Raw genomic sequence first — 17,626 nt, forward strand, 5'->3', positions numbered from 1 at the left:
TTAGCAAATAAATGAACTTAACAGAAAGGCTGTTGAATATATTTGCCTAAGTAACTGCTGTACTGGCCGTACCACATGATTCTATTCCCTGTGAAGCAGCGAAAAGGTACTCAAGAGATACTGGCTGTTGCAGAAATAAAAATAGTCATGTCCTGAGAGGTTTCAGGTGACACACTGAATCATGATATGCTTCTATAGGTGAAACCTTGCCTGCCCCCCTCCAGTTAATTATTCCCAGTTATGGTTTTAACTGTAAACTACAGCCAGTTCTTAAAACACTTCAGCTAGGACATGAGATCAGAAGGCAAGGGATGTCTAATTTTTGCTTTTCTAAAAGAAAAAGAAAAAACCCCAAACACCTATCATTTGGGATACAAAGTCTGCACATTATTTTCTTTTTCATTCTTGGTCATTGCTAGTCATTATTAAAAAGTATTTGGAGAAAGGCAGAATGGGCAGGTGATCCTTTTCTCCTGTTGTAGCTCTTGCCGATGAGCGGTCTGTGTGGCAGGGCCAAGCTGCTCAGTGTGGCATGGTCGCAGCTGACTTTCAAACACAACTGTAAGGAGTACACGTGAAAGCCAACAATGTGATCTGAAAGCCTAAGAATGACTTCCATTCTTAGCCCCTTCATTCATGCATCTGGGGAGCATGCCAGGTCACCATGGGATGAGGTCATTTTAGGAAGAGAAGTGTAGGAGGGAAGAGGCTTAGAAAGGAAGCAGCCTGGAGCACTACTGGCAGCCGATGGCTGCTGGGAGCAGGCAAGACTCAGCAGCCCTGGAATCATAAGAAGGGGCATAGGGAAAAACATGAATGAGAAAAAATAGTAGTGAGAAAAGAGAAACTGGAGAGAACAGGGCTAGGTGGCAAGGCAAGTAAATCCCTTAGTAGACATGTCAGCAAACCAGGATGTGCTGCAGGACCCCTCAGTCTGCCTCACGTGGCTGAGGCACATACAAAACCCGACAGTCTGGGCACTGAAACCTGGCATCTATTAGGGAAGGGAAAGGAGAGTTGCTATGAGACATTCTGGCCCAGGAGCTTTTGCTAGCTACTCAAAACATAAAACTGTAATGCAGTGGAATAGTACTTATTTGAATAGGCTTAATGCCATGTGGCATGTTTATAACCCATATTTATAGTAAAAATATCAGTGAAATACTAGACAAAGTCTGTTTAAAACCTGTGGCTCTTTGACCTGGAACATTTTATTTTCTTGTCCTTGTCAAGCTTCATAAAGGCTCAGCCATGCCTCGAGTAGACAGTTGTTATCCTGCCTCACCTGTGCACAGACAGACAGCACATGCAGAAGAGCGGAGAGGCATGGATGCCACTTTTTCCCAAGGCCTCACAAGGCATTGGCGCTGCCATGAAAGTAGCCAGGTATCCTGACTGGCAGTACTGTTGCACATACACTACAGCAAGCTGCCTTATCTGTTATCTTTCATACGACTGCAGAATGCAAAGTCTTTAATCAGAACTGGGGGGTACTTTGATTTGGCACTGTGCAAACCTAGATAGAAGGGGAAGGTATTAATCTCTGCATGAATGCGATTGAGCAACTACTTTTTGTTATTTGTTCCAGTGAGTTGTATAATCCTGCTTCCCAGTCATCCAAATAGGATTTAGCATTGTCAACATGTTTTTCTTAATAGGATGATGCTATGAACTCATGTCCATGCAAGACTGCAGAGCCAGATTATGTGCCTCGGGAGACTATATATCGGTTTTAGCTGTTAGTGAAATCTGTTTTTTTTCCAATGACCAAGCCACGGCCTTGAGGCCACCTTACAGGGGAATTGTCAAGAGATGGTGTGCCCCATACAAGAGCCATCACAAACTTTGGAGGAGCCAACCATGTAGTGTAGTATCTAAGTAGTTTGTTTTGGTTTTGTTTTGTTTGTTCGTTTGTTTTAAAAAAAAGAGTCTCAGATATTGCTTTTCTGAAAGAAATATTACTTTAAGACTAACTAAAACCCTGTAACCCTTCTGCTAATTCAGAAGTGTGCAATACTAAATTCAGGTTGATGCATCTCCCCCTCCAAAACAAAATCTGCAGTAAGTGCTGCTTTGCCAGGTTTCAAGCATTATTCTATCACATTACTAGTGAGACGTGCTGAAATTACACCACTGCAGAGGAGGAGGAGTTGCTTCTTATTAGCAAAGAATTTGCAGCATATTGTGAGTGTAAGTCCTAGTATATTGCCACAATAGCAGTATAAGGAGGGCCCTAAGCTAATCACGCATTTTGTCAGGAGTAAGTCAGTATTATCAAAGTAATATCACACTGCCAGAAGTCACATTTCACCAGTCCACCTGAAGCCTTGCTAGGTCTCTAGAATTACCTGTTGGAGGAGTCTCTGCAGCTGCCCCCAAAGGAGAAGGAGCAGAGCCTGTCTCTCTGCTGCCCTGCCTGGCAGTACTGGCACATGTTACCATGTGCCAGAGCTCCACAGGGCAAAGGAATTCTGACAGAGCTGCATTTTCAACTCAAAAGAGCCATATGCAGCTTGTGAGACCTCAGTGGACCTGACTTTACTGATATTTTGTGTGTGAATCCTTAGTTTCAGCTAGAACTGCTGGAGCTATTATTTTTTAAAGACCATCTACAAAGCGAAAGGTGTTGTTGCACATCACAATTCATATCTTTTCTCAGACCTATGCTTGGAAGGAAAAGTGCAGGTAAAAAATTTTGGTCATGCATCATTCTTGTTTGCATTGCTAAAAGTAAGGTTCTGACAAAAGATGGTGAATTGTGAGAGGCTTTGCATTACCCATGAACATGCCCCTGCGGGCCTCTGCAGTAACTCCTATCCCCATCTTATTCCTATGTAGTCTTCTTATTATTTTGTAATACTTAATATATAATATATATAAATATATATAATATGATATATAGCAATAATGCTTACTATGAGAATAAATATTCTTACTCCTACTCTCACTTGCATATTTTCAGTAAGATCAGAAGATCCAAAGGACTAAGTCTGTTTCTGTTCTTTTTGTGTGTGAGGTGCTAGCAGAAGCGTTGCCCTACTCTTTTCAGTCCGAGATTGACCAATACAGAAAGCATACTTTCTTGGCTTTACAGTCTGCACAGACCACGGTGGCAGCCTGACTTGAGTCACTCAACTCAGTACATAGACTTGAATCCTTACTTGATTCCTCAGCTTTTCTTCTGTTTTGACCTGCCTCAGCCCCTGTCTAGGATAGGGGCAAGAGTGCGCAGGAGGTGGAAATGAAATGCTGCCTCTAGTCTAACTCTCTTATCCCTCTAGTAGCTCACTACTTACTGTGTGAGTGATGTAACCGAGTCCTGGTTTGCATTTATTTCAAATTCAGATGTGTGCTGAGCATGGAAGCAGCAAGCGCCAGCTGTAAAAAGTAGAGTGATTGTCTTCTCTGTCTGCTACTTGGTATTAAGAAGAGGAGACAGAATAGTCTTTAGTGGCAAAAAAAGAAGAATGAAGAGTAATATTCTATGACTTGACCATTGATTAGACTGGAAAGGGTTGTACTTACATATTTACACATAAAGACAAGGATCAGCAGAAAAGAGACAGACTAATTCAAGCCCTTGGGAAATATAAGAAGGATCTTGTACATGGTCTTCCTGCCTCACCGTTCAACTCCAGAAGTGTTTCTCCAAGCCAGCAGAAGGTATGTGATACTCTGACAGCACAGGACCTGTCACACAGGTAGTACTGACTCACATGAGAGAGACCAGTTTCCCCTTAGTTAGCTGTACTCTGTGGTGCTGGGGAATGCCTGTAACACAGCAGTTAAGTGCAGGTTTATTCAGTGTGGCTTTTTATAGTCTAGTCAAACAGAGATAATATTTGACTTTCAGTTTTGCCAACCTGCAGCTATCCTCTCATCTAAATGTTGCTATCCCTACATGGCCTACAATGAGAGGTACCCATGTCACGACTACATGTACATGACTAAAATGTGTCCCTGCACTGACACCATGAATGTGCGCGTGCCACTCACAAACCCACACGCGTTCTCTTTGCTCCTTTGGCAAATGGAATTAGAATTTTTAACAGAGTATTACATGGGTGCCCAGAAAAAAAATTGAGTGAATTTATTGAAATAATTTGGTGATGTGTGTGACAACATTCTTATTAGGATGATTTCTGTACACAATATTTTCAAGACAACTAAATCCCAATGATTTTGTCAGTATTCCCACTGAACGCAATGCAATAACTTTACATTGTTTTACAGTATCCTCTGAATTTCAGAATGGTATTTACTGGTAAAAGCAAGACCCTAAAGTAATTAATCCTAATTCTATATAATCTGCCAGATACCAGAAACTGTACAACCTCGTGCTAGTGTAAGTAGGCCTGTTCTTCACCAAATTCTCCCAGTGGACCTCACCTCAACAAAGTCTTGAAAAACATTTCATTCTGCCACAGTCCAGAGTCTCTCTGGGCAAAAATTCCCCAGCAGACTATACTTAGGTTGTAAAACTTTCTATTTATTGAGAATTATAGTGGATTTACCACTAGATTACCAATTATGTTGTTTATAAAGAATATCATCCAATTCAAACATGTGCATTATTTTGATTTGTAAAATCTTGCTCCCACTGAGATAAATAGCAAAATGATAGGCCACAATTTCACCTATGGTATTTATGAGGAAAACAGTGGTTCTGTTTGACTTCAAACTCATGAGATGGAGTCACACTCACACCTGCATGGGTGTACAAGCAAAGAGAATAAAGATGCCATTGAAGAAGGGCTGTGAGATTGCCATTGAGACAGCAGTTCCATAGATGAGAATGCACAATGTCCAAGGAAGAAAGAATCTCCTATTCTCCCTCTCTGAGCCCTGGCAAACAAAATGGAATTTCTGTAATTTCCCAAGACTACTTGTCATTAGCAACCTCAACCTTGTAAACAGAAGGAAGGAAAAAGAAACTAGAAAAAGGACTTGTTAACTAGCTCTAGTACAGTGGCAGGGTGGCTTTACTCCCAGCTGTGGTTCCTGAAACTCGGCAAGGCATTTAGACCACTTGAGACAGTTTGAAAACAGTTTCTTAAAATTCCTCCTCTGTGAATCAATTTGTAGAAGACACTGTCTTCAGTGAATTGCTTTTACAATTTTTCTGTCAGTTATTTTGTTCTTTAACTTACAGGCAAGGTGGTCACTGTTGGAAAATGGTCACCTATACTTGAAGTCTGGTCGGAACAACTGTTCCAGTACAAAGGCAGAGCAGCCCCGCTCTGTATCTTTTCAGAAGCTCACTTCAAGGACTCCGATACCAGCTCCGGCTGCAAGAAAGACTATCCAAAATACTGCTCAGCATGCTTTGTCTCAGACTCGTGTTCAGAACTCTAGTAGAGACAGATCATCTGCTTCACCACTTCTGCAGTCTCGCATGCATTTAGGCAGTTGCAACAGGAAGAAGACATTTCAAAACTCTTTCAACAAAACATACTGTGGGGACCTCCTTGACAAACATTCAATTTACTTCACAGAAAAGAAGCAACGTTTTATCCCTCAAATCTTAAAGACATCACGCCAATCTTTTCTTGTAAAACATAGGTATTCTAATCCTCCTCCCCCAAAAAAGATCTCCTCCCCTGGCAGACCATTACTTAAATCAGTAGACGTCAATAATGAAAAGAAAAGATTGTTGCACAGGTACTTACTCAGTTTGTTTATACCTCAGTGCTAAAAGTTAAGTAATTTCACTTTCAAACACATCATTTGAATCATAGAATCATTAAGTTTGGAAAAGACCTCTAAAATCATCCAGTCCAACCATCAACCCAACACCAGCATGCCCACAAAACCATGTCCTGAAGTGCCATGTCTACACGTTTTTTGAACACCTCCAGGGATGGTGACTCAACCACTTCCCTGGGCAGCCTGTTCCAATGCTTGACAACCCTTTCAGTAAAGAAATCTTTCCTAATATCCAATCTAAACCTCCCCTGCCTCAACTTGAGGCCATTTCCTCTCGTCCTATCACTAGTTACTTGACAGAAGAGACCAGCACCCACCTTACTACAACCTCCTTTCAGGTAGTTGTAGAGAGCGATAAGGTCTCCCCTCAGCCTCCTTTTCTCCGGACTAAACAACCCCAGCTCCCTCAGCCGCTCCTCATAAGACTTGTGCTCCAGGCCCCTCACCAGTTCATTGCCCTTCTTTGGACACACTCCAACATAACTGAAGCATAACTGGTTTTCACTGTGCTTTTAATCTTTCAGATTTGCAGAAGATGCACATGTGAGACCACATTCAGTTCACTTTTCTCAGCAGCCAGTTGAGGTTGGTGCACCCAGTTAGTTACAAAGAAAAAGAATGGAGCCCACTGTTCATACACAAAAGTTGTCCTCATTGTGTGGAAATGAGATGGATAATGGAATCGTTGGCTTTGGGGAATATATGTTAAGATCAAAACCAAAAAATTAAATCATCTTCTGAGAAGTCACTAAGATTGCAATTAAGAAATCTAGCATGCGTGGCTAGATAGCGTCAACAGACTTCTGTGAATAGGATAGGAAAAACTGAAGTAACTGGTCTCTCTGAGAAACACAAATGAAGCATTATGTGATGTGAAAAACAGTGTATTCCAACACAAATCTGTTCTGAAAGCAGAGCTTTTTCCTACTTGACTGACGTCTTGCTGCGCTGTTAATATTTTAAGCGGTCATTTCAGCTTTTGGTTGATTTACAGCCTTTCACTCAATCCAAATAACTTGGAGACCAGAAATGTCCATGCAAAGCCCTAATCACTCAGCCTACAGTCGGTACTGTAGTATGCCATACAAGGCTTTGTCTGGAAGTTGTACTCCATTAGTCACCTGGATTTTTAAGATGAATGGGAGATTACTTTAGTGAATTTTAGTGCTTTTAAATATAAGGGATGCTTAACAGCAGTCAAAGCCATGCATGATAGAGAGGTTTTGTATGATTCCTTGGCCCACTTGCCCCTTTACAGAATCAGTGTTGAATTTCTACACAGCTCAGCCAAGGCACCTCAGGCATGATTTGTGATAGCCCTATGCTAGCTAGGACTATTCCATTCCTTGTTCCAACAACCAAACCCTTCATTTTACAACATTATCAAGAGAAGCTCCTATTCCTATTTGATAATCCACAGCAAAAGATAATTTCAATATCAGTCTGGTTTTCTAAGTCTTCTTTCAAAGATACAAACATATTTTGCACATCCTTTTAAAGAAAAAGCTGTCTTATTTTAATAAGGTCTGCGAATATTTTCTATTTTATCAGAACTTCTGATTTCCTGTATAGCGTTTACATCGTTTTTCTCAGGTTATACAAGCTTGTTTCCATTTCTGCTAACACGAACCTACCTAATAATAATACTTTATTTATACGAATGATTGACACTCAAGACATTTATTTAATATGAGCTGGCATGTCACTTCAGTATGATGTTGTTGTGATTTTGATATGTTATGAAATCAGATCATTTCCCCCTGGTGCTCTGAATGGAAATATAAAATGTTAATACAAAGACAATAAAAAAAAAAAATCTGCTTTTCTCCTCTACTTGTTTGTGACAGAACCATGAGTTATGGATTCCCAATTCTGAAACACCACTTTCTCTAGGATCACAATTTGAAGAAAAGTAAGTTAAATATTCGTTTGTTCCTTTTAACTATTCCAAAGTTTTATATCAAAATACTAAAGTAGGAATCTAGTGGAAAGCTGAAAACACGGCACAAGAGCCAATTACCAATGGTTTTATGCAGTGAGTAGAAGGGACTCTATTAGAGATACAGGATTCATCTACTTGCTTGGGAAGTGTGGGATCAGAAAGTTGGAAGAGATTTTCTGAGTCATGCCACCCAGTCCCCTCTTACTATAGGCAAACTAAATATGTTAAGAATAAGTAAATAATAAATAAATAAACAAAGTTAATAATAATTTATCTTATAATACCTACACTTTGTTCATTGGAACTATTTTTTTAACTGATTATTCACAAAAAGCATAGATATTCTTGATTAATGAAATTAATGGATTAACCTAATTAGGGAGTTGACCAACAGAGCTGTGAAAATCAGTCATTTAAAAAAGCATAAACCTGAATAGTAAAAAAATGCAGACTAGTAAATAGATTTGTCACTTTTGGATATGCTGGCAAAATTCTTTATCTGAGTTAGTTTAATTACTGTACAACTGCTACCTCTTTGGATGGTATTCTAAACCTTATTTGTATCCAGTGTATGTTAAAGAAAGATGCTAACAGCTTGTGTGTTTGTATAGAGAAGAAGAGTATCTTCATTTTCTTCAAGATCTTACAAATGATATTTTGATTAGAAGTTGTTATCACAAAGAGTAAGTGCTTTGCATTTCTTATTTATTCCTTGAGAAACAAAATTTTGACCAATTATTCAATCAGTGTAAAGAATTGGTAGTTTTAATGAGGTTAAAGTGAAACTTGAAATCAGTTTAATTTGATGAATACTTTTGTGACTGCACTTCATAGGAATCATGATTTAAACTGAGAAGCTGAACAGAAAATATTTTCAGCCAGCCTCATATTTCCCAGTGACTTCTAGTAGAAACATGGAAACATCATATTCTCTGACCCTGTTCTCAAACTCATTCCCTTATATAGTATGGCAACAGACATTATTGTTATGACAGTCTCATTCCAGTTCCCAGTCAATCCGGAGCTAGCAAGCTATAGAGCTACAATGAGTCTTCCCTAGCAAAGTACATCATAGCAAGATTTTGTACTTAGAGTTCTTCCTCCCTCCTATAAGAGCGAAATAAATAAATGCAATGATTACTTTCTTTAGGATGTATGCGCTATCAAGTTAATGATCCACACATAAAGGTTAGAGCCAAATGGACCCAGTGCTGCTGGTGTGTAACTGCAGCATCCTTTTCTGGTTTCATGTTCTGTATGTGACATCCTGTCACACACACCCCCCACCTCGCACTCCCATTTCTAATAGAAACCTATCACATTTCTAATATTTAGAGAGCTGTGATAAACCACAGGTCTGTAGGCCTGCTAAAAGCGACAACACTGTGTGCTCCTTTTTTATGCCATTTCCTGGCCTGCATCTTAAATGGGAGAAACTGCTCCTTTGATAGAGGATTTAACCCCAATGTTTAAGATTTCAGTCTTTGTCAAGTGCTGTGCTTTGATGTTGGAGAGATGCTAACCCCCTGAAAACAATCAAACTCAGTCTGACACCAAACCAAGATATTTCCCTTTCTATCTACAGCATTTCAGTCAAAATCCCTAAGGCTCTTTTAAATATATATGTATTTTTAAGTGGCCTTTAACACAAGTGGTTAGTTTGTTTTCCGAGCAATCAGTTACAGGTAAGATTTCTCCTCCTTCCTTCTAGGTATAGCAGTTTTCAGACAAACTTCAAGGCCCAAATTAGAAGTGAATTTACTGGTTACACTGGGAGAAACAGCAGTAGATTTGAAAAACACTGACTCACCACACATTGAAAAGCTTGCTAAGTATCATGCCTGCCCATACATACAGTTAAAAATAAAATAACATTAAAATAAAACAAAACCTCAAAAGTCTACTGTGTGTCAGCCTCCATATTAACAGGAGGATTAGTATCCTTCAGAAAATAAGTTTTTTCTCTATAGATAGTGAAAACCAAATAAGAGAACACAAACTTTTACCTGTATGATGCAACGGCAGCAGGGGTCATGTGTGTGTTCCACATTGAGCCCAACTCAGAATGTTGTGGGGCACCAGAGTGTCCATGCTCAAGCTTGTAGGGTGAAAGGACTGCTCTGTTGACTTTAGATGAAGGTTGTTTAGATGCTGTGCACTCTTCCCTTGAAAATAAAGGTTACTAAAAATACATGAAAAATCATCCATTGTTTTCTTGGGTAGTCTCTAATAACAGAACTTAATTTCTCTGCAGAATAAAAGTGAACAATCAATAGTGGCCTTTCATTTTAAATCAGAAGTTGAATTTCTAAATAGATTTTGTGACAGACTAGAAAAGACACAAGTAATGGCCTTACCTAACCTCCTGCAGGATTATGATAGACACATATTTTAAAATCTCCATTTGTTTAGACCAGTTTCTCTACAGATAAAATCGTAAATGCCCTTCCAATTCAAATATACAGTATACAACCAAAACAGCTCTGCTGAGCCCTCCAGCTCATTGCAGATATTTTCATTCTTTATGATTGTCTGAAAACGCAACCATTGGTTTAGATTTAACTGAGTTATGATTGTAGTTAGGTCTTTATTTTTAACAATGGTCATCACCATGAGCATATCTTTTGCTTGCAGTTGGTCATAGCTATAAAAAAAAAAACCAAACCCGGAGAGCACTTTCTGAAGGCATCTCTTTCCCTAGTACACCTAGTTAACAAAAGTATGGCTATGAAAGTTCAACCTTCAGTGTTTCCCTTAAAAGTTACTGAAAAGGAGGCCCAAGAACAAAGAGACCATGCAAATGGCGTTCAGAGATCTAAAAACTGTTGGCTAGAGGCAGTTCAAAAGTCCTCTTTGAGTAATGCAGTATCCTGGACAAAGGAATGACAGCTATAAATGAATCTAGGAAGCTACTTGCAGTACTGCCCAGCACCCCAGTACCCTCAGCAGTTTCACCGTTAATGTGGTGGGACGGTACTTGACAGTAGCAACAGAGAGACAGACTCCACTGAAATACAGACTACTACGTTGCGATGGAGAGCACCAATACTCATATTTGTATTAAACGTAGAAGAAGAAATAGGAATAATATACATGAAAGACTGTCCCTGGCACAGTTCCTGCCAAACTGCATGCACTTGCAATGAGAATATTCAACAACCTTAAAATGTTTAAGATTTTATTTTTTAAATCCATTTACAGGTACAGTAGGGAGAGGGGATGGAGCAAAAGTGAAAAGCTGGGATGTATTTTAAGCGATCAGAAAGACAGGCTGAGTGGTATTTTTCATTTGGAAGTACATGGCCTTTGAACAGTCTTTTTTTTTTTTTTTTTTTTCACTGATGTTCCTTTTTATTCTTTTTTTAAGGGCATTAGAAGATGTATTTCAAATGCACATTAAAAGTAGGAGGCATAACCTTGATGAGGTGAGCAAAAAATGTCTATTATTAAATATCCTGTCATCACCAGTAGAAACGTTGTATATCAATGCTGAGCAACAATTTATGGCAGATCGACTGCTATGCACTTTAAATACAAGGCGAGGAGAAACTACTTCTGCAAAAGCAGCAGTAAGGCTGTTTCCCATGGAGGACTGGTAGAGAGATTTTTCTGTACATTTTTGTGTATTACTCTAATAAGGTTTCTAAAAGACAGATAATCTACTTAGCATACAGAATGGCTTTAATTACATAAAACGTGTTTACGAAGAATGTTTGTTGCTGCACTTTTTGCTGTGACTGCTGTTTTCTGGAGTAGACCAGCATGAGACACTTGCAGGCTGCAAGTAGATTCAGTAAGGAGATGATGGTTTTTTGATAGCTTGCTTTTAGGAGTTTGGTCACCAGAGCAGAATATAAAACCCTAAGTTCAACATTAAGGCTCCCCATGCGGTGCCTGCTGAGAATTATACACCTCAAAATGCTTATCTGAACATCTCACAAGCTGAGAGGGAAGCAGCCTATGGAGACACAGTAGGAAATGCCAGGCACAAATACATGGCCACGGTCCTGGCTCTCTCTGCAAGTCTGGCATCTTACCTAGGATGAGTGAAAGCACCTCTGCCTGTTTTAATCCAGATCTTAGAGCCCTCTCCTGAGAGCAGGAGAGTTATAACTGCTCTTTGAAAAATTGGAAAGAGCACGCTGTTTTCCTTTTAAAAGTCATTCACAGAGAAGATGGTATTAGCAGTGTTGTTATCTTCGATAGTATCCCAGACTTATTGAAGGATTTGCCCGTGAAATGAGGTAGGCAGATTCCCATGCCTTCCAGAGACTAGGGAGACCAAAATCCAACACCACACCTCATGAGCAGATGACTCAACTGGACCTTTGAACTCGTTCCTCTAGGTTAAATAGTAGGAGCAAAATGGGAGGCACTAGCACTATAAACTGAGGTTGCAGCACTCATTTAAAAGGCACTAGGTTTTCCTCCTTCCCAATACTGTGAAATATAAATTCTTTCTTCTGTACAGCCTCCGTATTAAAGAAAAAAAAGGAAAGAAAAACACGTTCCTAAGGGCCTGGAGCAGAACTGTGAGCTCCACAGACAGTGCAAGAGTTTAGGCACAGTCTTCCACTTGCATTGCCTGCCAACTGCTTGTCGGAGGGTCCCTGCCCAGTGCACAGGACCTGGGTCGTGGCACTCTTTCGTCCCACGCTTCTCCCATGTCCTGCAGGGAGTGAGGCTGCTAATTCTAGCCTTGAGAGTGATTTGATGCTTGAGTCCTCCTCTAGATCTGACTTTAAAGGCCTCTATACAGGAAGGCATTTCATTCGGTCTGATGATCCACAGGATTCGTGGTCAGGGGTTTGGACTTTGCATTCTAAAGCTCATATTGCTGCAGCAGATTCAGGGGGGAACATTTCTGAGGAACTAACATAGTGTGGCTTTTAAATGGGCTACCTTTGCTTATTTGTTTCTGCAAATTTGTAATGCTGCCGTTTAGTATTGTACTTTCTTCACACTAGGCATGTGGGAGTTACGCATATGCTTTGCGCGAGGAGTAAGTAATAGTCAAAGGAATTATAAAATAATTAGAGTGCAGAATGTTATTTTGCCTTTAAAAGTGCCATGATTAGGAGAGAGATGGTGTTTTGGTATCTGTTTAGATGCTGGTCTGAGTGACAGTCAGTAGGTGGCAAAAGTGTAAGAGGAACAATCCGAGCTGAAATTAGTGAATTTTAAGTTGGTTTTGTGGGGGGAAGAAAAAAAATCAGCAACTGCACCTGAGTTTGAAAAGATATGTAATTTACATCTGACTAGAGAATGCTGAGCATATTTGTAAGGTCAGCTCTTGCAAGGCTCTGAGCACCTTAGAGAGAGCTGAGATTCCTTTAATAGGAGACTGAAGGTACTTGATTCCTTCCAGAAGGATGAGTTTGTAAACAGTAGTGAATTTTTACTATATCCTGTTGCAACATATTTGGTATCTAGCAAAGTATTGTTCTGCATCTAAGTAGAGCTTAAGCCTGGTGTTTTCCTTTCCAAAAATACTGACTGAAGACTGAAGAAACAAGGAAAAGGAGAATAAAATTAATTGGCCGAGAACAGACTTAAAGGATTTTTTTAAGCCACATATTTGCATGTTTATTCATGCAACGATGAAAGGAAAAAGACCAAAACTGCTTCTATATATTAGAAGGACGTAACATGCACAGGAAAAAGTGTTCTTTGGAAAGATTAAATGGAACTGTAAGCATAACCTACACCAGGAGAAGCTTGTGGGCAATGACATTTATTAGAACAGGCACAGTTCCCACAAGAGAAGTAATGGAAGCTGAATCACTTTGAGACTTTTAAAAGTGAATTGGCCAGTGGATGGAAAGGAATTCATAGTGAGTGGACTTTCTACAAAAATATATTTTTCTCTTTTATGTTGTTGTCTTCTGTTTTCTGGACCAGATAGACAAAATAAGAAGATGAAAACATTTCTCAAGGTCTTTGCAGTGGTTTTTTTAACCCATGCTGGGTGCCTGCCAGCTGTTATTTGGGTACTTCCTTCTCTGGGCTCTGCTCTTCTGTGTAGTTGCTATCCAAAACCAACACCCCTCTCCAAGTTCCTGCTGGGACTTATTCCAGCACAGTGCCTGAGATCCATTCCCTGAAACAACCTCCACTCTGGTCTACTGCCAGTCCATGCATCCTGAGGATGCTTAAACCCATCCAACTGCATTGCCTCACCCACCATCCCTGTTTGACCGTGCAGCACAGCCAAACAATCCTCACCACTTACCAGGGAATTCGCAGCTGCAGTACCTGTAGCCTCTTCTCCAGCTTTGAGAAACAAAGTAGCACCATTGCTCTTCCAGTGAGAAGGTTAGACACCCAATGGGATGTTACATGGTGACTGAAGGGAAGAAAGCAATTAATTGCCTGATTCTGTTAGGGGGGGGAAAAAAAAAAAGAAAAAAAAAAGATGGTAACTGCATAGCAGGGAAGGAGAGAATGAAGAAAGAATAGGAGACACATACATGGAGGAAAGAGGGACAGTGCTTCGAAGACAAAAGCCTTTTAAGATGACTAGCACCTTCACCTTTGATGTTATTCTCTAGGTACCTATATGGCATAGTTATTGGTGTAAAGTGGGGCATGGAGGGCACTGGACTCCAGCCCAAGGCAATTTTCAATCTGGTTCATCAAGGTATGTCTGAGGAGCAATTTTCTTTGCTTTAGAACATGCAATTTCAAATAGTGTGCCCAGGAGAAAGCATGCACCACTCCTGCCACCGAGATTTATTTCTGCTGTTCACACTGTTTTACTGCCTCTGCAGATTGCATTCTCTGGACTGCTTAGAAACCATCAGCTGAGGGTTCTTTTCACCTACCTAGCCCTGGAGTTTCAAACATTCCTTTATGTTTTAGAACTATAATTTTTTTCTAGCACACTTATTAGGAAACCGGAGAGTTTTTCTAACAAATCTTCACAGAGCAAACAGGTTCCCCATTTTCTGTAGTAATGAATTGGTCTCCACTCAGGAAAGCTTGTAAAACTTTATCTAGCCACTTGCTCAAATCCAACATCACACAGTTTTATACCTATAGAAGTGCAAGGATGACATTTCAGCTGCAGAATAGTGGTCTTAAAACATAATCCATACTCAGATACAATTCAAGAAGCCATCAATTCAATGAAAAATATTTCCTTAAAAAGAAGAAAATGCTGGTTCTTGCTAAGAGGTACAGGTAAAAGAAGAGCTCTTAGAATCCAGGAGAGTGGAAAAAATGTCACTCCTAGGCTTGAAATAGCCACTGAAATGGGTCTGTAAGTGCATCATTTCAGGAAATTGATGGGAAACTAACACAGCACCTGCAAAGATGCGAGATCCAGTGCCCGTCTGTCTTCCAGTGAGCAAACTGTTCCAAGTAACTTATTTCCTGGAATTTTATCATATAAAGCCAAAAGCTCCTGAAGACACAAAGTAATATCTTACACTTGGTTTATGCCTTTGCTTTTAGGAGGATCATAAAGCATTCATTCTCAAAAAAATGCTGTGTAAAGATACCAAAAGATTTACCTCAGGTGAGGGGGAGGTAGAAGACAGCTGATAAATGGCATCCAGCACTGTTACCAAACATTTCAGGACAGGAACATAGAACAGCATAGGCAGCTGAATGCCACAGTGGTGTGAAAGCTGAAAGGCCATCTTACTCAACCAAATAAAATTATTTGCTTTGATTACTCTGAGTATGTATATATACTTTTGATATACTGTGAGTATAGCCTCAGTGATAAGACCTGGCAGGAAGTGTCATAGGGTCTTTCATAGCCAGTAGTGGAAAGGTCTATTTTTACATTTCTAAGGCAAAAAAATCCTTTTTCATGTACCACACCCCAGCACTATCCTGAGTCACACCGACGCAGACAGGGGAGAAAGCAACCTCCGCTTAATCCCCGGCAGTATCTCTATATGTTCTTTGCCCTTCCCTTCTTCAAGTGCCATACCCTTTCTACTTAGCCCATCAGGTCTCACGGGGTTGCCTTAGGAGGAGATATATCAGCAGACAAGTGTGGTTTAGGATGCTAATGCAATAATTACTGGCTTAATCATCAAAGTGAATAAGCAATTTACCAACAGTCCCTTTCAGCACTGTGCACTGTTACCATTTAAATACAGATTTTTGTAATGTACCATAATTAGATACTGCACATGAGAAAGTTTTAAAGGTAAACCAGTAAAAGTGAAAATGACTGCTGTGAGATGAGCACAGGACCCAAGTTCATTCTTCTCACAACAGAAAATGTCAGTGATCTGGTATGTGGAAACTTTCTTCCAAACCAGTACTGACCCAGTGGCCCCATCACAGGCAGAAGGGGAAATGTCCTGTGAAACAAGTTCTCTTCTGCATAGGGAATATTCTATTTTGGCAAAGTGGCATGGCTAATATTTTTAGAAATTCCAGTGCAAATAGTTTCATTTCAATTTCTTAAATTTCTTCTGAAGTTTCAATTGGGCTTACTCGTTTCACTGCCTGCTCTAGCAGTATATACTGCATAGCTGAGTATACTGAAATGTTATTCCAGTTCTTCCATTTCATATGCACATTCAACTGTGTGCATGCAGTGGCAAATACCAGTTTATTCAAGTACACAGGTATCTGCCTATGTAAGCCAGGAGACAATTGGAAAATACAAAATAGATGAGTATCACGTAAACACGGTTCATCTCACAACCACAGGACACGCATACGATAGAATCTTCACACCTGCATAACTGACAGCTTTTATTACCTTAGCCAAGCCTAACCCAGACCATGCTTTAGTTATATGTCAGAAAGCTTCAAAATGAGATCTAGAGGGGAAAAGAGAGGAAAGGCAACACTTGCATAGTTAAAACACAGGATCAAATCGGCTGGCTCAGCACTGTGCAGGTCTGGCCACAAGCTCTCACAGCCCTCAGCCTTCCATAGCCTTGGCTGCTGTACTGGATTTTTCCCTTTTGTTGAAGGTTCACTTTAGCAGTCAGCTCATCAAAACAGAACACAGAAGATATAAAATTACCTTATAATATTTACAAAGAGCAGCTTTTTTAATAACTTTTAGATTAGTTCAGAAATTATTATAAGAATCACTTTAGAGCCATGAAAGAGGTTTTAAAGGTGCTCTTTTCACTGTTCTTGGGCCTTTCTTAATGTCTATCAAGGCCATAAACTTCTCAAAAGAAAAAGAAATCCCTTGACATTGAAGACTACAAATCTCATCTGTCAGTTTGACAAAGCATGTGCACAGAGAAATCCATTGGGTCCCTATCACAAGGTGTTTGGATTGCTCCATAGTTTCTGAATACTAGTATGCTGAGCTAGAAAAGTGATTCCTTTTGAAGCATGGGACATTATGTGTTTCTAGCTCACAGAGAGTGGATTATCCATTGTCCTTAATGCGTTTCAACAAGAACAACTACTTTTCTGTTAAAGTGCTTAGAATTGAATGCCCATCGTAATGACCTTCAAATTGAACTAGTTTTAAGATTTTCCCAATAAGTTCCTCAGAATCTGCCGAACAGCTTTTAACTCCACCCATCCTTTGTCCCTTTCTACATGCCAGCTTCTAGACTCCATTTTGTATCATGAATACCCACAGGTCTTTTTCCACAGAACAAAGAGAGGCCATCATGATTATCATCTCTTAATAAAGCAAAATTCTGTGGGGATGATTTAGTAATCCTAATTGATTAACCCATAATCCATTTTCCACTCGATTAATTCTTACTGTAATATTAATAATTTTCTCAGTCTTGAGCAAATCAAACTGCACTGGTCAGCCTCTCTCAGTCCATTCTGCAATCATCTGCCATTCAGAATGTACTCCTGTATTTTTCAAGATAGGTGAACTTTTTGCCTGCTTACTAAGTGGAATCCAAACTGCGGACTGCATATTTCATCACCATTTTCCCTTCTCCCATTACAGTTATACTGGATCACTGATGTATTTAGCTCAAATGGTCTTAGCTCTTTGTAAGGCTGAAAGAGATAAACACATGG

The 17,626-nt window shown here is 39.8% G+C and overlaps 1 protein-coding gene across 1 annotated transcript; it reads left to right on the forward strand.

Moving 5' to 3' along the window:
• Window positions 1–491: 491 nt before the first annotated feature.
• LOC115350333 lies at window positions 492–5,695 on the forward strand. The gene is made up of 3 exons (XM_041128535.1): window positions 492–561; window positions 3,542–3,663; window positions 5,153–5,695. The coding sequence occupies exons 1-3, from the start codon at window positions 492–494 to the stop codon at window positions 5,693–5,695; spliced, it is 735 nt and encodes a 244-aa protein (XP_040984469.1).
• The last annotated feature ends 11,931 nt before the right edge of the window (window positions 5,696–17,626 follow it).

This window comes from Aquila chrysaetos, chromosome 13 (assembly GCF_900496995.4).
Source record: "Aquila chrysaetos chrysaetos chromosome 13, bAquChr1.4, whole genome shotgun sequence".
Taxonomy (NCBI): domain Eukaryota; kingdom Metazoa; phylum Chordata; class Aves; order Accipitriformes; family Accipitridae; genus Aquila; species Aquila chrysaetos.